The sequence below is a fragment of the Pseudorca crassidens genome, chromosome 1 (genome assembly GCF_039906515.1).
Source record: "Pseudorca crassidens isolate mPseCra1 chromosome 1, mPseCra1.hap1, whole genome shotgun sequence".
NCBI lineage: Eukaryota > Metazoa > Chordata > Mammalia > Artiodactyla > Delphinidae > Pseudorca > Pseudorca crassidens.
Window position 1 is genome coordinate 62,300,830 of NC_090296.1, and position 24,236 is coordinate 62,325,065.

The window sequence follows — 24,236 nt, forward strand, 5'->3', positions numbered from 1 at the left end:
TCTTTATCCATTCATCCGATGATGGACACTTAGGTTGTTTCCACCTCTGGGCTACTGTAAATAAAGCTGCAATGAACATTTTGGTACATGACTCTTTTTGAATTATGGTTTTCTCAGGGTATATGCCCAGTAGTGGGATTGCTGGGTCATATGGTAGTGCTATTTTTAGTTTTTTAAGGAACCTCCATACTGTTCTCCATAGTGGCTGTACCAATTCACATTCCCACCAGCAGTGCAAGAGTGTTCCCTTTTCTCCAATCCCTCTCCAGCATTTATTGTTTCTACAATTTTTGATAATGGCCATTATGACTGGTGTGACATGATATCCAATTGTAGTTTTGATTTGCATTTCTCTAATGATTAATGATGTTGAGCATTCTTTCATGTGTTTGTTGGCAATCTGTATATCTTCTTTGGAGAAATGTCTGTTTAGGTCTTCTGCCCATTTTTGGATTGGGTTGTTTGTTTTTTTGTTACTGAGCTGCATGAGCTGCTTATAAATTTTGGAGATTAATCCATTGTCAGTTGCTTCATTTGCAAATATTTTCTCCCATTCTGAGGGTTATCTTTTGGTCTTGTTTATAGTTTCCTTTGCTGTGCAAAAGCTTTGAAGTTTCATTAGGTCCCATTTGTTTATTTTTGGTTTTATTTCCATTTCTCTAGGAGGTGGGTCAAAAAGCATCTTGCTGTGATTTATGTCACAGAGTGTTCTGCCTATGTTTTCCTCTAAGAGTTTGATAGTTTCTGGCCTTACATTTAGGTCTTTAATCCATTTTGAGCTAATTTTTGTGCATGGTGTTAGGGAGTGATCTAATCTCATACTTTTACATGTACCTGTCCAGTTTTCCCAGAACCACTTATTGAAGAGGCTGTCCTTTCTCCACTGTACATTCCTGCCTCCTTTATCAAAGATAAGGTGACCAAATGTGTGTGGGTTTATCTCTGGGCTTTCTATCCTGTTCCACTGATCTATCTTTCTGTTTTTGTGCCAGTACCATACTGTCTTGATTACTGTAGCGTTGTAGTATAGTCTGAAGTCAGGGAGCCTGATTCCTCCAGCTCCATTTTCGTTCTCAAGATTGCTTTGGCTATACGGGGTCTTCTGTGTTTCCATACAAATTGTGAAATTTTTTGTTCTAGTTCTGTGAAAAATGCCAGTGGTAGTTTGATAGGGATTGCATTGAATCTGTAGATTGCTTTGGGTAGTAGAGTCATTTTCACAATGTTGATTCTTCCAATCCAATAACATGGTATATCTCTCCATCTATTTGTATCATCTTTAATTTCTTTCATCAGTGTCTTATAATTTTCTGCATACAGGTCTTTTGTCTCCTTAGGTAGGTTTATTCCTAGATATTTTATTCTTTTTGTTGCAATGGTAAATGCGAGTGTTTTCTTGATTTCACTTTCAGATTTTTCATCATTAGTGTATAGGAATGCCAGAGATTTCTGTGCATTAATTGTGTATCCTGCTACTTTACCAAATTCATTGATTAGCTCTAGTAGTTTTCTGGTAGCATCTTTAGGATTCTCTACGTATAGTATCATGTCGTCTGCAAACAGTGACAGCTTTACTTCTTTTCTGATTTGGATTCCTTTTATTTCCTTTTCTTCTCTGATTGCTGTGGCTAAAACTTCCAAAACTATGTTGAATAAGAGTGGTGAGAGTGGGCAACCTTGTCTTGTTCCTGATCTTAGTGGAAATGCTTTCCGTTTTTCACCATTGAGGACGATGTTGGCTGTGGGCTTGTCATATATGGCCTTTATTATGTGGAGGAAAGTTCCCTCTATGCCTACTTTCTGCAGGGTTTTTATCATAAATGGGTGTTGAATTTTGTTGAAAGCTTTCTCTGCAACTATTGAGATGATCATATGGTTTTTCTCCTTCAATTTGTTAATATGGTGTATCACGTTGATTGATTTGTGTATATTGAAGAATCCTTGCATTCCTGGAATAAACCCCACTTGATCATGGTGTATGATCCTTTTAATGTGCTGTTGGATTCTGTTTGCTAGTATTTTGTTGAGGATTTTTGCATCTATGTTCATCAGTGATATTGGCCTGTAGTTTTCTTTCTTTGTGACATCCTTGTCTGGTTTTGGTATCAGGGTGATGGTGGCCTTGTAGAATGAGTTTGGGAGTGTTCCTTCCTCTGCTATATTTTGGAAGAGTTTGAGAAGGATAGGTGTTAGCTCTTCTCTAAATGTTTGATAGAATTGTCCTGTGAAGCCATGTGGTCCTGGGCTTTTGTTTGTTGGAAGATTTGTAATCACAGTTTCAATTTCAGTGCTTGTGATTGGTCTGTTCATATTTTCTATTTCTTCCTGATTCAGTCTTGGCAGGTTGTGCATTTCTAAGAATTTGTCCATTTCTTCCAGGTTGTCCATTTTATTGGCATAGAGTTGCTTGTAGTAATGTCTCATGATCTTTTGTATTTCTGCAGTGTCAGTTGTTACTTCTCCTTTTTCATTTCTAATTCTATTGATTTGCGTCTTCTCCCTTTTTTTCTTGATGAGTCTGGCTAATGGTTTATCAATTTTGTTTATCTTCTCAAAGAACCAGCTTTTAGTTTTATTGATCTTTGCTATCGTTTCCTTCATTTCTTTTTCATTTATTTCTGATCTGATTTTTATGATTTCTTTCCTTCTGCTAACTTTGGGGGTTTTTTGTTCTTCTTTCTCTAATTGCTTTAGGTGCAAGTTTAGGTTGTTTACTTGAGATGTTTCCTGTTTCTTAAGGTAGGATTGTATTGCTATAAACTTCCCTCTTAGAACTGATTTTGCTGCATCCCATAGGTTTTGGGTCATCGTGTCTCCATTGTCATTTGTTTCTAGGTATTTTTTGATTTCCTCTTTGATTTCTTGAGTGATCACTTCATTATTAAGTAGTGTATTGTTTAGCCTCCATGTGTTTGTATTTTTTACAGATATTTTCCTGTTATTGATATCTAGTCTCATAGCATTGTGGTCGGAAAAGATACTTGATACAATTTCAATTTTCTTAAATTTACCAAGGCTTGATTTGTGGCCCAAGATATGATCTATCTTGGAGAATGTTCCATGAGCACTTGAGAAAAATGTGTTCTGTTGTTTTTGGATGGACTGTCCTATAAATATCAATTAAGTCCATCTTGTTTAATGTATCATTTAAAGCTTGTGTTTCCTTATTTATTTTCATATTGGATGATCTGTCCATTGGTGAAAGTGGGTGTAAAAGTTCCCTACTATGAATGTGTTACTGTCGATTTCCCCTTTTATGGTTGTTGGTATTTGCCTTATGTATTGGGGTTCTCCTATGTTGGGTGCATAAATATTTACAATTGTTATATCTTCTTCTTGGATCAATCCCTTGATCATTATGTAGTGTCCTTCTTTGTCTCTTCTAATAGTCTTTATTTTAAAGTCTATTTTGTCTGATATGAGAATTGCTACTCCAGCTTTCTTTTGATTTCTATTTGCATGGAATATCTTTTTCCATCCCCTTACTTTCAGTCTGTATGTGTCTCTAGGTCTGAAGTGTGTCTCTTGTAGACAGCATATATATGGGTCTTGTTTTTGTATCCATTCAGCCAATCTGTGTCTTTTGGTGGGAGCATTTAGTCTATTTACATTTAAGGTAATTATCGATATGTATGTTCCTATTCCCATTGTCTTAATTGTTTTTGGTTTGTTATTGTCGGTCTTTTCCTTCTCTTGTGTTTCTTGCCAGAGAAGTTCCTTTAGCATTTGTTGTAAACCTGGTTTGGTGGTGGTGAACTCTCTCAGCTTTTGCTTGTTTGTAAAGGTTTTAATTTCTCCATCAAATCTGAATGAGATCCTTGCTGGGTAGAGTAATCTTGGTTGCAGGTTTTTCTCCTTCATCAGTTTAAATATGCCTTGCCAGTCCCTTCTGGCTTGCAGAGTTTCTGCTGAAAGATCAGCTGTTTTAACCTCATGAGGATTCCCTTGTGTGTTATTTGTTGTTTTTCCCTTGCTGCTTTTAATGTGTTTTCTTTGTATTTAATTTTTGACAGTTTGATTAATATGTGTCTTGGCATATTTCTCCTTGGATTTATCCTGTATGGGACTCTCTGTGCTTCCTGGACTTGATTAACTATTTCCTTTCCCATATTAGGGAAGTTTTCAACTATAATCTCTTCAAATATTTTCACAGTCCCTTTCTTTTTCTCTTCTTCTTCTGGAACCCCTATAATTCGAATGTTGGTGCGTTTAATGTCCCAGAGGTCTCTGAGACTATCCTCAGTTCTTTTCATTCTTTTTTCTTTATTCTGCTCTGTGGTAGTTATTTCCACTATTTTATCTTCCAGGTCACTTATCCGTTCTTCTGCCTCAGTTATTCTGCTATTGATCCCATCTAGAGTATTTTTAATTTCATTTATTGTGTTGTTCATCATTGTTTGTTTCATCTTTAGTTCTTCTAGGTCCTTGTTAAATGTTTCTTGCATTTTGTCTATTCTATTTCCAAGATTTTGGATCATCTTTACTATCATTATTCTGAATTCTTTTTCAGGTAGACTGCCATTTCCTCTTCATTTGTTAGGTCTGGTGGGTTTTTATCTTGCTCCTTCATCTGCTGTGTGTTTTTCTGTCTTCTCATTTTGCTTATCTTACTGTGTTTGGGGTCTCCTTTTTGCAGGCTGCAGGTTCGTAGTTCCCGTTGTTTTTAGTGTCTGTCCCCAGTGGCTAAGGTGGGTTCAGTGGGTTGTGTAGGCTTCCTGGTAGAGGGGACTAGTGCCTGTGTTCTGGTGGATGAGGCTGGATCTTGTCTTTCTAGTGGGCAGGTCCACGTCTGGTGGTGTGTTTTGGGGTGTCTGTGGACTTATTATGATTTTAGGCAGCCTCTCTGCTAATGGGTGGTGTTGTGTTCCTGTGTTGCTAGTTGTTTGGCATAGGGTATCCAGCACTGTAGCTTGCTGGTTATTGAGTGAAGCTGCGTGCTGGTGTTGAGATGGATATCTCTGGCAGATTTTCGCCGTTTGATATTATGTGGAGCTGGGATGTCTCTTGTGGACCAGTGTCCTGAAGTTGGCTCTCCCACCTCAGAGGCACAGCACTGACTCCTGGCTGCAGCACCAAGAGCCTTTCATCCACACGGCTTAGAATAAAAGGGAGAAAAAGTAGAAAGAAAGAATTAGTAGAAGTAGAAAGAAAGAAGGAAAGAAAGACAGAAAGGAGGGAGGGAGGGAGGGAGGGAGGAAGGAAGGAGGGAAAGAAGGAAAAAAAGAAAGAAAGAAGATAAAGTAAGATAAAATATAATAAAGTTATTAAAATAAAAAATAATTATTATGAAAAAAATTTAAAAACAAAAACAGACGGATAGAACCCTAGGACAAATGGTGGAAGCAAGGCTATACAGACAAAATCTCACACAGGAGCATACACATACACACTCACAAAAAGAGGAAAAGGGGAAAAAGTCATAAATCTTGCTCTCAAAGTTCACTTCCTCAATTTGGGATGATTCGTTTCCTATTCATGTATTCCACAGCTGCAGGGTACATCAAGTTGATTGTGGAGCTTTAATCCGCTGCTCCTGCGGCTGTTGGGAGAGATTTCCCTTTCTCTTCTCTGTTCTCACAGCTCCCAGGGGCTCAGCTTTGGATTTGGCCCCGCCTCTGCGTGTAGGTCGCCAGAGGGCGTCTGTTCTTCGCTCAGACAGGATGGGGTTAAAGGAGCACCTGACTCGGGGGCTCTGGCTCACTCAGGCCGGGGCGGGGGCGGGGGCGGGGGGGGGGGAGGGGAGGGGCACGGAGTGCGGGGCGGGCCTGCGGAGGCAGAGGCCGACGTGACGTTACACCAGCCTGAGGCGCGCCGTGCGTTCTCCCGGGGAAGTTGTCCCTGTATTCTGGGACCGTGGCAGTGGCGGGCTGGACATGCTCCCCGGAAGGAGGGTGTGGATAGTAACCTGTGCTCGCACACAGGCTTCTTGGTGGCGGCAGCAGCAGCCTTAGCGTCTCGTGCCCGTCTCTGGGGTCCGCGCTTTTAGCCGCGGCTCGCAGCCGTCTCTGGAGTTCCTTTAAGCAGCGCTCTTAATCCCCTCCAGGTACGTGGGGAGCTTCTTGCCTCGTGGGAGGTCTGAGGTCTTCTGCCAGCGTTCGGTAGGTGTTCTGTAGGAGTTGTTCCACGTGTAGATGTATTTCTGTTGTATCTGTGGGGAGGAAGGTGATCTCCGCGTCTTACTCTTCCGCCATGTTCCCCTCGTCCCCGTCCTTTTACTTTTGAGGACTTAATCCTGTAGATTCAAAATCTCTTAAAGTGGGCTTCCCTGGTGGCGCAGTTGTTGAGAGTCCGTCTGCTGTTGCAGGGGACACGGGTTCGTGCCCCAGTCCGGGAAGATCCCACATGCTGCGGAGCGGCTGGGCCCGTGAGCCATGGCCGCTGAGCCTGCGCGTCCGGAGTCTGTGCTCTGCAGCGGGAGAGGCCACAACAGTGAGCAGCCCACGTACCGCAAAAAAAAAATCTCTTAAAGTAGTTTTGTTTGGGTTCTTGACCCATCTTTAGAGGCCTATGTTTATTTGTATAATTATTTTAGTTGATGTTTCAAATTTTCTACATTTCTGTATGATGTACATTGGCTATTAAGCATATTAACTGCTTAAGGTGTACACATTCTGGTCAGTATAAGGATCTTAGTTAAATATTTGTCAAACCATAAACTTAAAGAAACCTTGAAGATCAAAACAAAACAAAGAGAATATCTGCTGAATCTAGTTCAGGGAATGGTGAATGTCCATCAGTGTGTTTGTTCTTCACATACCTGGTATTACTCAATAATAGGATCAACATTTTGTTCATTCAACACTTTCATTCAGTATATAGATGATGTACCATACCTTGTGCTAGATACTGGAGATAAAGAGAAAAAAAAAACAAGCTTTAATTACTATGTATTAATAAAAATGGAACTTAATAGTCATCTCAATGTTACCTCCACCTCTTAGCTTTCCAGCTCTCTCCTCTAGTATATTGTCTCCAACAGGACCAGCAAGCCTCTGCTCTTACCACCATGTCCTCATGCCCATTTGTCCTCACTTCCCTCCTTCCTAGCTTCCGTAGTCAACCATTATAATCACTTTCTGGAACACATTCTTTTCGTTGCCTTCTGTCACTTCTTCACATTCATTTGACAAAACCTCATCCTGGTTAAATATTATCCTGCCTACTCTGCATGCACGCACACAGCTGAATGTGGCTACAGAAAATGATGCTATATTCATGACTGCTGGCCTCAAGTGGACTCTCAGTGCACCTACTAATCATACTGCGTTTCCCTGATCCATTGCCTCCCTCACTCCTACTGACAGCTGTTTCATACTTTCTCTCTGCTCTCTGTAACACCCTCTTCCTCATCATCACTCTCAATTGATGACCTTGCTTTCTGAGAAAATGGAAAACAGAAGCAAGCAGAAGAGAACCAACATCTAGAAATATGCTGGAATAACTAGGTACACAGTAGGCACTCAAAAGAATTTGGTGAATGAAAACCCTTCTGGACATGTACTTGTTCAACACCTAGAAAACTGAGATTAAGTACATTTAATGTTACACAGTAGCAAAGACACATACCACGGTGCTCGTTGGGATGGAAGCCATGGAGGCAAATATTGTTTCTAGTGAGTTAGTAATTTAAGAATATTAACTGAAATCAAACATTGATTAATATTTAGATAATGTTTCCGTGAGTAATAATATATTCAGTGTTATTACACATAAATATTTGTGTTATGAAATCTACCTGCCGTTGTGTTTATGTAATGTCTCACACTTTAGTATCCAAATATTGTTTTTCAGCAGGTACTTATTTTACTTGAAGTGCAGTTTCATTTTTGCAAGCTTTTCATGTGGAAATAAAGATTAGCTTAATCCATACTTAGTAGTAATTCTTCGTGATTAAACTGTATGGCTGAAAATGAATCAGCTTTCTTCTTTTTTTTCCCCATAAGCCAGACCTTGATAAAGCATATGGTGTATTGGGATTTACCTAGAATACTTGACTCGGTAAGCTGGATTTCCTGGGAGCATGGTACGGAGGCTGGTGTGGAATAACAGTTCAAAAATAAGAATTTGTGTAACTATGGCTCTAGGTCATGGCAAATAAAAAATTAAGAGGTATCACCTAAAGGCAAGTAGTAAAGCAGTGTGATTAAGTGCAGAAAACTTGGCTATATATTAATTAAGGCAATGGTGGCAAATATTTTAAAAGTTCTAAATTTTTAACTCTTTCAAGATGAACAATATGATTGCAAGAAGTAGTACTATTTAGAATAGGGAGAAAAACATTATAATTCCATCCTTCTTTTTCTTTGATGGTAATTGGTACTAGTGACTTTATTTTCTAAGGAAGAACTGGCTACTTGTGACCTAAAAACCTGAATTCTTCATTTAGCACGATGCTGTGTTATTTGCCCAAGGCCTTCTTCCTGTTTCTGGACTTCCGTCTGGTGACTAAGGCGAAGCTGGCTTCGTAGCCACATTTCCTCTCCTCTCTTTTAAGGTGCTCACGCTCTTGGAGGAGGGCAGGGGCAAGAAGCTGTTTTCCTGAGAAGTGGAAGACTGTTGCGCTCATTACCAAATCTCTATGTGGTCTAGAGAATAGAAGCATCTGCACAACAGTATAGCAAATCATAGGTGTGGTCGGTAGTTTGGTGGGTAGGTTGGTTTTCTTGGGTATCAGTTCCTAAGGATCTCTTTAAAATTCTGGGGTAGGATCATAATTCTTTTTTTTTTTTTTTTTGTGGTACGCGGGCCTCTCACTGTTGTGGCCTCTCCTGTTGCAGAGCACAGGCTCCGGATGTGCAGGCTCAGCGGCCATGGCTCACGGGCCCAGCCGCTCTGCGGCATATGGGATCTTCCCGGACCGGGGCACGAACCCGTGTCCCCTGCATCGGCAGGCAGACTCTCAACCACTGCAGCACCAGAAAAGCCCAGGATCATAATTCTTATTGTTAAATTGTCGTAAACAGAGAATATAAGCTAAAGATTAACTTACAGCACCTTTGGAAATTTGCGACAAGCAGAGTTAAAGAACTACTGGAAATTTAAAACTCTCCATGTACTATACTTTTAAAATTATTTGAACCTAATAGAATAGGCAACAGAATTTGTGGTTAGATTTGGGCAGCGTTGTGCTGGTAAATGTTTAATTTGGCTGTCTGGAAAACAAACAAATAAACAAAATCTCTGATTTGTAGCCTTTGCCATTTTCCTTAGTGTAAATACTCCCAGCGTGGCCAATTTCAAGCTACGAACATGATGCTGCTGAATGCATCATTGGGAAGAGAAGCATAGTGTCTGGCCTGTGAGAGCCAGCTTCTGCGCAGGGCTGGAGAGGTGGGCAGGGAGGGACTGGGTTCTGTTCCTGAGTCTTGAGACAAATAGAGGGATCCTTCTTTCCAGGCAATTCAAAAAAAGAAGAAAGGATGACCAATCCTGTGAAAAGTTATCAAACTTTTGAAGAGACTGGAATTTAATTATTCCAACCACTAAAAAGAACAGATAATTATGTGATGTGATAGAAGTGCTAATTATTGCTACAGTGGAGATCATATTACAATACATAAATGTATTAAATCATGTTGACACCTTAAGTTTACATAATGTTATATGTCAAATATATTTCAATTAAAAAAAAAAAATCCTGAGGCAGAGCAAATGTCTTTTCCTTTCTGGTTGATAGACAGGTCCCCAGAACTGGGCAAGTCTTCTGTTGAATTGGAAAGAGAGGTCCTGGTACTTGGCACATATACCATAGATTCCTAATCCCTTCTTCAGCTGCCCTTCTGCATTTTGATAAACTTCCAATGCTGAAATGCTGGTCAGCTTGAACATTTTTTTCACTCAAGATAAACAAAATGCAATGCAAACTTTTTGTGAATGTATATATATTATACACACATATAATCTGTAAAACAAGTGATAAGTCTCTTTCTCTTCACATTTCCTTCTCTTTAAAGCATTTTATACATTTCTAAAGGTATTTTACCACCTGCCAACCTAATCCACAGCTTATTTTTCCCCTGGTGTTTCTCATTGCATTACTGATTGTGTTAAGGTCCATATACAGCAGTTAACTTTCCATTAAAGACCAACATATCTGAAAATCGGACCATTTACCTAAGTGCACTTGGAGCTTACTTGGGGTCTAATATAAAGTTTAATAACAAAAAAGGAAACTAAAAGGATAACTTCCATTGAATTAAAATAGCAAACAACAGTTTTAAAATACATTGCATTGGGACTTACCTGGCAGTCCAGTGGTTAAGATTCTGTGCTCCCAATGCAGGGGGCACGGGTTCGATCCCTGGTCAGGGAGTTAAGATCCTGCATGCCACATGGCACGGCCAAAAAAAAAATATGTGTGTGTGTATTACACTGAGCTGAAATTGAGTTTAAAAAATATATGCAAACTTTGCTTACAAGTGAGATTTTCATCAGTTTAATAATTTTCAAACTTTCTGTTTCTGCATTCAAAGTATGATTTTAAAAACTCACTGATTTTAAAACTCTGCCTAAACTTTTCTTCCTCCCTTGTACATGCTCTATCTACCATGATTTCTGGACCATAATGTATGCATATGTTTATAACTGAAATGTATTTTCCTAAATTCTTAAATCAATGAGATAATAAACTCTATGAGAGCAAGAAGTATGCACCAGGAAAATTACTGCACTCCCTTTAGATTCATGCTAGCGGCCATGGCTTAGGGTTAGTTTCTTTACAAAAATACATGCTAACGGTAAACTTCCATGAAAATATTTGCTTCAGAATTTTCAAGGAAGGCTGTGGCTTGCCCAAAAGCATAACATTTAACAACATCTTTCAAGCCTGCCAAATCACATTGCCTATTTAGCCAATTCAGTGTGCATAATATTAATTTGCTGTGCCGCAAAGGTAGTGCACTTTATTATTAGGGGAAAGTATAATATATTTGATTTCCATTTATGAGTCTCACATTGCTTGTAATTCAGTAGGGCTACCACATTTTCTGGGCAGGCTATCAAATAGGATGTTGTAATGATTTGCTTGACTAGTAGAGTAGATGAAAAAATATCAGTTCTGTCTGTAGCTGTTCTATTTTTGAATTTCAGATTTACACAGTTTGAAACCATTTATTCCCTCTGTGGTTCTCTTTAAAAACTAAAAAGATTCTTTTATATTGTAAAGAGTCATAGTTTTAAAGAGTTAAACACGTCACACGAAATCAGTTAAGGTAATAGGATAGTGTGAATTTCAGAGAACAAATGAGAAGTCTTAGATTTAATTTGAAAATGCCAAGGAAGGGGCTATAGTACAATGCAAAAATTTTTGGTTTGATAAAAGGAAAACATAGGTCTTACTTGTAGCTGATATCTTGGGGATGCTTGAATGCCTCAATTCTCTGTCTGCACTGCTATTCCTTTGTGTCTTCACGGAGATGTTAAGATGTTCTCTGATTCGTAAAATGTTACTTAATGAAATTATCTTTGGAATAATCCATTCTTTCTACAAACGAACTCATAACATTTCAGTAGACTTACTCCCTATATTAGACATTATCATGGATTCCTTGAATGACTGGGTGAATTCTCTTTGTGTACACTAAATTCTTAAAACTTCATCTTATACGTACCACTGTAAAGGAATCCCATTATTGTGTCAGGTTCATTATTTTATATCATTCCATTTCTTTTTTCAACAAATATTTATTGAGCAACTATTAGGTGTCAGGAATATTCTGGGTACTTAGTGCATATCAGTGGACAATACAGACAAAGATCTCTGCCGTGGTGAAGCTTATATTCTACTGGGAGAGACAGGAAACAATAAACATAGAAAAGAAGTAAATAATGTAGTATGTTAGAAGTTGATAAGTACCATGGAAAAAGGAAAAAGCAGAGCAGCATGAGGATTTTTTTTGGTGCTGGGGTGGGGAGGACCGGACCTCTGTGTTAGACTGGTCAGATTACTCGTTGACCATGTGAAGGAAGTTGGCCAAGTAGAATCTGGGGCAGGGGCATTCCAGACAGAGGAAATGGCTAGCACTAAGGCCAAAAGCTGAGATAGTCCTGGCATGTTTGGGAGACAGCAGAGGCCACTGTGGCCAGAGTAGAATCAGTGAGGGGGAGAATAGTAAGAAAGTTAATTGGTGAGAGAAGTAATGCAGGCCCGGATTATGTATGGCTTTTCTCTGAGTGAGATGGGGAGTCATTACTGACCAGAGGAATGACATGAAATAACTTACATCTTAAACAGGATCACTTGAGTTGTTGGGTGAGAATAGATGGAAGGAGTCAAAGGTGTATGACGGGAGACGTGTTACTGAGGTGCTGCAGTTAATCAGCTGAGAAACGGTGACCATGACTTAACCAGAAAGGGGGCGAAGGCACAGGCAGTAAAGGAAGTCAGAGATGGTAGAAGTCTGGTTATATTTTGAAGTAGAGCCAATAGATTGGAAGAGGATTTTGAGAGAAAGGAGTCTAGGTTGACTCTAAGGTTGAACAGGTTGGCCTTTGTTTTGGATTTTTTTGTTTGCACCCTCCCTATCCCACCCCTCCAGGCGGTCACAAAGCACCGAGCTGATCTCCCTGTGCTATGCGACTGCTTCCCACTAGCTATCTACCTTATGTTTGGTAGTGTGTATGTGTCCATGCCTCTCTCTCGCTTTGTCACAGCCTACCCTTCCCCCTCCCCATATCCTCAAGTCCATTCTCTAATAGGTCTGTGTCTTTATTCCTGTCTTACCGCTAGGTTCTTCATGATATTTTTTCTTCTTAAATTCCATATATGTGTGTTAGCATACGGTATTTGTCTTTCTCTTTCTGACTTACTTCACTCTGTATGACAGACTCTAGGTCTATCCACCTCATTACAAATAGCTCAATTTCATTTCTTTTTATGGCTGAGTAATATTCCATTGTATATATGTGCCATATCTTCTTCATCCATTCATCCAATGATGGACACTTAGGTTGTTTCCATCACCTGGCTATTGTAAATAGAGCTGCAATGAACATTTTGGTACATGACTCTTTTTGAATTATGGTTTTCTCAAGGTATGCCCAGTAGTGGGATTGCTGGGTCATATGGTAGTTCTATTTGTAGTTTTATTTATTTATTTATTTATTTTGCGGTACACGGGCCTCTCACTGTTGTGGCCTCTCCCGTTGCAGAGCACAGGCCCCGGATGCGCAGGCTCAGCGGCCATGGCTCACGGGCCCGGACCCGGGCACGATCCCGTGTCCCCTGCACCGGCAGGTGGACTCCCAACCACTGCGCCACCAGGGAAGCCCTATTTGTAGTTTTTTAAGGAACCTCCATACTGTTCTTCATAGTGGCTGTACCAATTCACATTCCCACCAGCAGTGCAAGAGTGTTCCCTTTTCTCCACACCCTCTCCAACATTTATTGTTTCTAGATTTTTTGATGATGGCCATTCTGACTGGTGTGAGAGATGATATCTCATTGTAGTTTTGAATTGCATTTCTCTAATGATTAATGATGTTGAGCATTCTTTCATGTGTTTGTTGGCAGTCTGTATATCTTCTTTGGAGAAATGTCTATTTAGGTCTTCTGCCCATTTTTGGATTGGGTTGTTTGTTTTTTTGTTATTGAGTTGCATGAGCTGCTTGTAAATTTTGGAGCTTAATCCTTTGTCAGTTGCTTCATTTGCAAATATTTTCTCCCATTCTGAGGGTTGTCTTTTGGTCTTGTTTATGGTTTCCTTTGCTGTGCAAAAGCTTTGAAGTTTCATTAGGTCCCATTTGTTTATTTTTGTTTTTTGAGTAGGGGTGTTGGTTAAGGCACTCAGGAGTCCCATTTTGAACATGTGGATTTTTTTTTTTTTTGGCGTTACGCAGGCCTCTCACTGTTGTGGCCTCTCCCGTTGTGGGGCACAGGCTCCAGACGTGCAGGCTCAGTGGCCATGGCTCACGGGCCCAGCTGTTCCCCGGCATGTGGGATCTCCCCGGACCGGGGCACGAACCCATGTCCCCTGCATCGGCAGGCGGACTCTCAACCACTGCACCACCAGGGAAGCCCCAAACATGTGAATTTTGAGATGGCTGTTAGATATCCAAGCAGAGATGTCAAATAGGCAATCAGATATTTGTCTAGACTTTGAAAGGGAAGTCTGGACTGGAAATGTAAATTGGCAAGTTGTTGGCATATAGATGGTAATTAAAACCATGGGTTGGAATGAGATCACCAAGGGAGTGAGTGTAGATAGAGACCTTCCTGAGTGAATTTCATGTATTTAGCGTTATTTACTCAGTGGGCCGATAAAGTTAAATACTCCCTCTTCTCTAAGAACTCATGGTTTGTATTTGACTACACATTTTCACAAGTGCAGGAGATGCCATTCACATAGACTACAGTGTCTGGAGATGAATATTGCATTTGCCAGTATGGGGATGGGGGGAATGGTGTGGAGAGACAGTTATATATTTCTCTATATTATTGGCCATAGTATGGTGTGATAAATGCTATCCTTGATATATGTAATGGAATTGTAATATAATATTGGTAATGTAAAATGTAATATAACTGGTATATGTCATGGAATTGTAGAGAGAGGAAATGTGAATTGACTCAGTGATAAGAAGTCAGAGTAAATTTAGAAAACGCTGTTCTCAAGTAATTTATCTTAGAACAGATAATGTATAATAGCATTGTGTATAGTTAAAATCAAAATTAAGACCTGAATTGGGGGCTTCCCTGGTGGCGCGGTGGTTGAGAGTCCGCCTGCCGATGCAGGGGACACGGGTTCGTGCCCCGGTCTGGGAAGATCCCACATGCCGCGGAGCGGCTGGGCCCGTGAGTCATGGCCACTGGGCTTGTGTGTCCGGAGCCTGTGCTCCGCAACGGGAGAGGCCACAGTGGTGAGAGGCCCGCGTATAGCAAAAAAAAAAAAAAAAAGACCTGAACTGAAGGATCACTTGACATTGTCCTTTAATAATCTATATTCAAGTCTACCTTTGGGCACCTAGTTTGTCTTCTGCATTCCCCCATTTTATTGCTAAAAAGGTTACTGAAGACATTGCAGCACTGTTCATAGGTGAAGGCAGAGGTGGACCAGGAAGGAAGGCACAGGAATGACAACAGCATTCTAGGTCTCTGTACTTGAGGATTCTGTTAGGAGTTAGCAGGGGTGGGGTGTCCCTTGGTCAGTCCATCAGTGTGGTCCTGTACCTTCCATTGTCTCTTTTCTGTGGCTTAGTTTGGAAAAAAAGGGTCTTCTGCTTTACGTTGTAAGCATTCTAAATCTCCAATGGAGATAAAACAACCATCCCATCCACCACCCATTCTGTGAAGTGTGATGCCTTTATTGTGACTTTCTATTCCCAGCTTTAAGGATACCCTTGAGTCCTCCACCAGTGGTTATAGGCAAAGTAGGTAAAAATTGTAGAAAATGCTTCCTGGTGAAATAGATATATTCTCTCTCTCTCTCTCTCTCTCTCTCAAAATTTTTTTGCAAGGTCTTTACCTTACAGAAATCAGCCTTGTGTCCTAGGATGAATAATCTCAAATATAAAGCACACCCAGGCCACAGCTGAATTAAAATTTTACTTAAAAATTGTAAATATTTGTATTTTCTGTCATTCATTTTATGAGAACCATGGCATAGTTCCTTGAAGACAGTTGACAATTTGACAATAAAAGTAAACTGTTATGCAAGACTAGAATTGGAACAGAACATAAATAGCAACATTTCACACTGTAAATAGCAACACTAAATCACTGGGCCTAAAACTTAGTTTTATGCATATTGCTGTTCTCTGTTCATTGTTTTCCCTTTACATGTAAGGTTGTTCTCAGTGTGTCACTTCTGTGCCCACTTTTGAAATTCTTCATTCTTTCAGGCACTCTTGATGCTGCATCAGGCTATGTCCCAGCACTGAGCACAATACCCTGCATGCACACCCTTCTCAAGAATCATTTGTCAGTCTATTAGGTGTTGAATCATTGGTCACTTTCTCACATTTACATAGCTGCTGAACATCTGGATATGTGATCAACAACATTGCAATTCTACATTCAAGTACTTCCTGTGCTTTATTTCATATCATATTGGTCAGTATTTCTCCATCCTTGCTTGCTTATTTGGGTTATGTTCAAACTAATGAATAAATGTAGAATAAATTGCTGCCAGTTCAGTTCATCTAGAGAATTAGCTGACATAGTGGCATGTGCAGTAACCCTAAGCAGCATTAATTTATTTATTCCACAAATTTTTATTGAGCTGACTGCCAACTATTGTGCAAAGTGATGGGGATATAAAGGTGAATAAGGCAGGTGGAATCTCTGTCCTTGTGGAGCTTTTAGACAAGAAAACAGTTACAGTGCAATGTAATAATACAAGTCCAGGGTACTGTGGGAGCACATCAAAGGGTACCTGTATCAGAATTAGGTTCAGGTACGAGTGGCAGAAAACCCAAATAGCAGTAGTTTAAAGGAAATGAAAATTTTCTTCAACGTGAATGTCTGGAGGTAGACCAGAACTCCATGATGTCACGGACTACTTCTGTCTTGTTGCTGTGCTACGTGTGACCTCCGTGCCCAAAATCACTTCATTGTGCAAAATGGCTTCTCCTGCCCTAGATCAGCATTCCACCAGAAGGAAAGAGAAGAGCAGCCTCCTTAACTTTAAAAGACTTCCTAGAAATTGCTCAAACCACTTGCACTTACCTCCCGTTGGCCAGAACTTGGTCACATGTGACCTAGCAGCAAGGAAGGCTGGGAAATATAGTATTTATTCTGAGCAACCAGGAAGAAAAGAGGATGAATACTAGGGGACAACTAACAGTCTCTGCCCCAGGATTTCTGGGAAAATAGTTGCCCAAATTGAAATCTGAAGGTAAGTAGGATTCTCAGAAGAAGTGTATGTGTGTGTATCCTCCCAGGAGGACAACATTCCAAGGAGAAGGAAAAGCTCAGGGAATTGAACACTGAAAAGAAACTGTTCTCCTTGGATGATAGTATTTGTGCTCTTCTTCTAGTTGGGCATTGACTCTTTCAGACTTAGAGGTGCTTGTGACACCGGTACATCCATGCTGTGATGAGAGATGGTGAATCTACCAAAGGGGAGAGGGTTGGAGCATCACTGCTTATGTGTTTGCATGTTAATAAATGTGACTGGGAGCAGTGGGAGGGTTAATGGACAGATGATTAGATTGTTGGGAGAACATATTAATAGAAGTGAATATCACTCCTCTGTTTAAAATCTCCGTTTGTGCCAGAGCACTTACAAAGAAGTAATCACTCATGTGTCTTGCTCCCATAGAAATAAAATCATGTTATTCATTAGTTTTTTGCTCCTAGCTTCTATCACCTGTCATGTCCAAAGTCCTGAGTTTTTAATTTGAAGATTCATACTTGAGAAACCAATAGGGTCAAGGAAATAAGAACCAGTGTTTACATGAGTGTTTACTGGACTTTTCTTTATCATCTTTCAGGTCTTGTAGAAATTTGCCTGATGCACCCTCTCGATGTGGTGAAAACCAGGTAAGGTTCTGCTTGAACAAGTTTTATTGACTTTGGCTGATATCCAGATTAAGATCTGTCAGAACACTAAATGCTAGAACTTGTCCTAGGCCAGTAGCTTCTCCCAAAAATGGCATTTATATTTACTTCTTAAAGAAAATACGATTTGACAGATAAAATGTAAGCAGTGAAAAGCATTTCTGGATAGGGGTCCTCTTAAAGTATATAATATTTTACTGCCTTCACCTGACAACCATAAGGTATAATTTGTGACTAAACTGGTAAGCGAGGGAAATTTATCAAAATGATGTAAAAACTAAACTCTATCTAGTGAATTATGACAGCCGACTTTCATTTGGCATTGCATATAACATATATGTTATATAGCATATAACAGATTGCTATTTAATAGTGAGCATTTTGATGTGAAACTCCAAAATTTCAAGTAAACTTCTTAAATGGTGCTTAAAGAATTTATTCCTACAACTGTTTGCCAATACAAAGTGCCATATTTCCTGGAAAATGCCTTCGCTCTTAAATGCCTTAAAATCAGGGCAATGTATTCAATCTGTTTACCAAGAGAAGAAAACATCTTGTGGGTTTTAATATGATCTAGAGCAGTTTTTTAAAAGTTAAATCCATGGCTAAATTACTGAACTCTATTTTTTCATATTAAAAGCTCTGAAAGTATAGTGAAAGTTTCCATTTATTTGCATTGTGTAAAACCCAACAGCATACCTAGGCTGGAGCTGAACAGCAAAAAGTGCCACGCAACAGTGATGGTCAAAACAAACCCTTACTGCCACAATTAGGAAATACTTGATGAGTCAGGCTGGTCGTTGAAGGGACATGTTGCTTACTTTACCTACAGAGGCAACAGAATCTTAGTTAGGCTGGTTGCTGAAAGCAAGGGAAGGTGTCTGTGACATGCAAATAATATTACATTTCTGATAGAGATAGAGAAGATGAGAATTTGGCTTCTTTCTTAGCTTGGGAAGCTATAATAAAATTTCATAGACTGGGTGGCTTAAGCAACAGACATTTATTACAGTTCTGGAGGCTGGGAAGTCCAAGATCAAGGTGCCAGTCAACTTGGTTCTTGTTGAGAGCCCTCTTCCTGACTTGTAGACAGTCACCTTCTTGCTGTATCCTCATGTGGTGATGGAGAGAGGAAGCTCTGTTGTCTCTCTTTCTTCTTATAAAGAACACTAATCCCGTCATGGGGCTCTACCCTCATGACCTCATCTAAACCTAATCACCCCACCGCCACCAAAGGCCATCATATTGGGGGTTAGAGCTTCAATATATGAATTTGGGGGGCCGCAAACATTCAGTCCATAGCAGCCTCAAGTCGCCAAACCCAAACAGAGAAAGAAGGAAATCCAAAGTTATATTCAAATGTAAGGTGGGTGTACTTCCTGGAGCATCTTTTATAGAGAGTTCAGAAACAGAAAGCAAAACTCACTGGCCTTTCCTTCTTAGTTTCCATATTAACCTTCTTTGAAAAGCCAGATTATTGTTAATCTCTCTGAGGAATAAATTGTCTTTTTCATTTAATGGTAATTTCCTAAATTAGTGCAGTGTTCAAATGAGCAAGGAGAAATAAGAATGATTTAAACAAGACCATATTGACATTACGGTTACTCATTCATTCCCTCAATCCTTCATTCATTCATTTAGCAACATGCATTGAGCACCTAGTGCTTGTGGGTTCTAGGTTATCTCTGCCCTCAGAGAGCTCACGATCTGATGAGTTAATAGGAATCTCATCACAATGAATTTCAAAAACGATATCATTTCATGGTACTGGATATGAATCAGATATTTCTTGAAATGGATGTGCCAGGTTACTGGGGCTTTATGTCTTCTTTGTTATATAGATATTTTTATGAAAAGGGCATTCATTGATTAGAATTAGTCACACACCCTTACCTAACTTCAAGGGAGAGGGAAAAGTACAATCCTTCCAGGGACCCTGAAGGAGAAGGGAACTGGATGGTGGATGGTATTTGACCTGCATAACAATAAAAACTGTGTTGAATAAAGGCTCACAATCATAGAATAAACTGAAAGCCCCAAACTTTTGCAGTTGGCTGAATCAGAAGTAGAATATGCAAGATTGGTAGCATTTATCACTGGGCACTAACACACAGGTGGTAGCGAGAGGACAGGACAGACTAAATTATTGCCGAAATCTTCACTATTATAGTACTGGAGATGACCACGTTTCTAAATAAGAAAAACTGTAAACCATAAAGGATAATTCATGAAACCATGTAGCATTAGTGCTGTAGCATTAGTGATTTTAGCAGGTTACTTTTTTTAGCAGGTCACTGTAGCATTAGTGATTTTAGCAGGTTACTTTCCTTAATGACATCCAAGGGCCTTGGATTCTAAATTGTAGCAGGCATTGTCAAAGTGGGGCATGGGATACACCAGGCCAAACCTCACTTGCTTCAGTTTTCTGTGGGCTGTTTTAGCCTCTTCTCGGATATTTTCCTTTAAGAATGGGCCAATGAATTAATCTGAGCATGGAAATGGCTTATTTCCCACAACATCTCATGTGCTGGAGTATGGCAAAATCAATCAGTCTAGTCTTTTGGGGTTCTATTTGTACCTAATCCTTTTCTCTGTGGAAGGAAAGAAAATAGATTCTAAAAGTGTACTTCCAGATTCTTTCTTCACAGGAATTTTTCTTTCATCATTTTTTTTGCACTCTTTAAATTACCGATTCTGTTACACCTGGCTCGAGGGAGAGAAGAGGTGGTGGTGTTACCTAAGCCCAGGCACCAGGACTACCTGGTGAAAGCCAGAACTGCCATAGATCTGTCGAGTGGTAGCTGGTCTCAGAGGAACCCCAGCCACCACCAGATTTCCTGCCTGAGGCAGACAGGGAGAGGGGAAATCCTCTAGTTTCTCTCTTCTCTCTACCCTTTAGTCACCGATCAGTGCTCCTATATGCTGAACCCAAGGAAGACTGGGAGGCCCAGCCTGGCAGAGGGCTGTCCCTCTGCGTAACAGAACAGAGCAGGACAAGGGAAGAGTGAGAAATGGTCTGAAGACAAACAAACAGAACTGACACACTGTTATTTTAGTGGGATTTGGAGAAAGAGCTGACATAAACATGCATTTTCTTTTTTTAAATTGAGACATAATTGACATATAACATTACATTAGTTTCAGGTATACAACATAATGATGCAATGTTTGTATATATTGCAAAATGACCACCACAATAAGTCTAGTTAACATCCATCACAGCGCATAGCCACAATTTTCTTTTTCTTGTGATGAAAACTTTTAAGATCTACTCTCTTAGCATCTTTCAAATATACAATATAGTATTATTAACCATACATTACATCCCCAGGACTTACTTATTTTATAACTGGAAGTTTGTACCTTTTGACCATCTTCATCCATTTTCCCCATCCCCATCCCCTGGCAACTACCAATTTGTACTCAGCATCTATGAGTTTGATTTTTTTTTAGATTCCACATATAAGTGAGATCATACGGGTATTTGTCTATCTCTGCCTGATTCATGTCACTTAGCCTAATGCCCTCAAATTCCGTCCATGTTGTTGCAAATTTCCTTCTTTTTATGTCTGAATAGCATTCTACTGTATATATATGATACATCACATTTTCTCTATTTATTCATCATCCATTGATGGACACTTAGGTTACAAGCATGCATTTTCAATTCAGCATGTTTAACAGGAACTCACTTTGCATTTTAAAAGATGATTAGAAGTTGTAACTGATAAGAAGTAGCTTATTCTCCTCCATGTTAAGTGTGGCTCTAGGGATAGACCCAATGTGAGCATAGGCTAACCACATGACAACAGCCTTGTTCTAAATGTCCCCACCTGATTTTGCAGAGGAGATGTGGCTAAGATGCCGTAAACATGGTAGTTAGGTAGAATCAAGGTCTCCTTTGAGATTCTCCCCAGAGACATGCATATACACTGTTTTATAGTTCTGTTTATACACCAAGAACTTTGTGTACAGTTACGGTTGGACCCCCAGTTAAGAACCCATACCTACAAATGACAAGACTATTCACCTGTATAACTACGAAGACCAAAGGTAGTTTAGTTTCTCACTTTATATCCTCCAGAGATTCATATTAAATAATCAGTAATATCTCATACATCTCTCATATTGTCTCTGTCTCTTTCCCTGTCTCTCCGTCTCTCCCCCTTTCCCTTCAGCTTTCCTTTCCCTACATGGGCTTCATTTTTGGCATGGCTTCTCTCACTTGGCAGCAGGTGGCCTTAGCAGCTTCAAGCTTACATGGTCCTTGGTGTTTGTATTCTCTCTGAGACAGGATTACCTAGTATTTAAGAACCCTGGCTCTAGAGTTAGGCTGCCTGGGTTCAAATTCTGCTTCTTTATCATCCGTGTTACAGCAGCTACAGGGAAGTTACTTAACTTCCCTGTGCCTCCGTTTATCTCATCTTCAAATGGGAATAATGTGGTACCTACATTATTGTAGGAAATAAATAACTATACATAGATATATAGTTATATGTATATAGTTATATATATATAGTTACATATATATAGTTTTATATATATATATATACACACACACATACATACCTATATATGTATATATATTTATATGAAAGCATGGTGTTTAATACTGTGTCAGCAAAGGAAATGGGAACTACAAAGACAAATGGGGTTTATAAGGTAGTCAGGGAAACATGAGGGAAAATACAAAGTGTGAGAAAGGGGAAGTGTTTAATGTGGAGTCAGAAGGTTTCAACTTTCCAAGCCGGAAGACTTGTGTTATGTGAGCACTGCATTTAAATCCTTCCTCAGAAGGGTGTTTGCAACTAGAGAGTCCTTTTGGCTCTGAGGGCAGGACAGCATCAGTTTCATCTATGTGTTCCTGTTGACATCATTCCACACATCATTTTAGGGCTGTGTGCTGACGTTTTTAGGTAACCCCCGTGGCAAGCACAGTGTCTGGCCTCCAGGAGGTGCCCAGTGAATGCTGTTGAACAAATGAATAAATGAGTATTGGGAAACAATCAGAAATAACAGCCCTATGAGTTCTATGGCCAAATTGGAATGTCTAGAAAATGAGTAATATGCAGCTGTGTTGTCTTCATTGAAAAACTTAAGATTTCATGAAAGAGATGGGAAGTGAGAATCTGTTGAAATAAAAAGGGAGAAATGACTTGATAGGATGGTGGGCAAAAACATTTCAAACTTTTGGTGGAGTTTTGGAGACTGGACTGGGGAAGAGTGAGATGAGAGGGTTTCCAGTAGGCGTGTCAAGATGAAAGTTGGGTGGAACGAACCTGCATATGGCATTGAAGGTACGGAGGCAGCACGAGTGACAAGCTTTGAGATGAAAAGCAAAATGCTGGACTTCATCTAGGACAGCACTGGCTAATTGAAATACAATGCATGACACATACATAAATTTAGGTTTTCTAATAGCCACAGTTTTTAAAGTAAAAAGAAACTTTTTATACAATTACTTTTAACAATATATCTCATTTGACTATATCTTATTTGAGCTCATTTATCTAAAGCATTGTCATAGCAACATGTTAATCAATATAAAAATTATTGAGATATTTTGCATTCTTTTTTTTCATACTCAGTCCTTGAAATCTGGTGCCTATTTTACACTTAGAGCACATCTATATACTGATAGTCACATTTCAAACGCTCAATAGCCACATGTGGTTAGTGGTTATGAGATTAGACAACACAAGCCTAGAGTGCAATGGGGAAAGGACTTCTTTAAGGGGAAAGAGAGGTGGTCCAGTGGTTCCTTAGTAAGAAAAATACTCTTGCTTAAAATGGGTTGACAGTTGCAAATAAGCAAGGTCCTAGGTGGGAGGGAATTTTACTACATATGCATTTAATGGTCTGTACTGGTGTGTAGAGAGTAGTATTCAAAACCCCACAGATTTATGAAAGTCACAGTCCAAGGGGGTTTTAGCTTACATCCCCTGCACACTTATTCCCAGGAAGGGAAATGGCTCATTGTGCTTCAGGAAGACGGAATTACTAAATTACTAAGGTGTTCATTCTCTTTGGCCCAGAGTCATTTTTCATATTTTTTTTTTTTTTTTTTTTTTTTTTTGCGGTATGCGGGCCTCTCACTGTTGTGGCCTCTCCCGCTGTGGAGCACTGGCTCTGGACGCGCAGGCTCAGTGGCCATGGCTCACGGGCCTAGCCGCTCTGCGGCATGTGGGATCCTCCGGACCGGGGCATGAACCCGTGTCCCCTGCATCGGCAGGCGGACTCTCAACCACTGCGCCACCAGGGAAGCCCCATCATTTTTGTTTCGTTTCATTTTTGAATGGGGCATAAATCAGGTACAAATGAACTAAGTTACCCATCCTGTAAAGACTGAACTTCTAAAAGCCTGTCCTGTCAAAGAGCTGTGGGGCACTCTTTTTGGTGGATGCTGGAGAAGGCGGGGAGAGGTCGGGGTGTGGAGTGTCCTCACAGCTCCTTACAGATGCAATTATAGGCTGCTGGTGAGTGGACAGGCCAATACATACCTTGGCTTTCATCCTTCCTCACATTAGGACTTAATTTGCACTGAGAAGTCTTATTATACTTCTCTCCAAACATGTGAATTACTGTGTGAATTCTAAAGACTCACATGGTTTGAAGAGTTGGTATCCACATGTCATTATATAAGTGCTTATCGGGCTTTTACTGAAGCTGTTGAGATTGATTTACGCACTCTCTCTCAGTGGCTCCCAAACCCCAGACCTGCTGAATCTGAAACTCTGGG

General features: G+C 40.0%; 1 protein-coding gene across 1 annotated transcript in view; it reads left to right on the top strand.

Moving 5' to 3' along the window:
* SLC25A21 (solute carrier family 25 member 21) overlaps positions 1–24,236 on the top strand; it is a 511,705-nt gene that overhangs the window by 281,730 nt on the left and 205,739 nt on the right. The window contains exon 2 of the mRNA XM_067737301.1: positions 17,431–17,479. Coding sequence (XP_067593402.1) covers positions 17,431–17,479 — 49 coding nt within the window. The remainder of the gene's footprint in view (positions 1–17,430; positions 17,480–24,236) is intronic.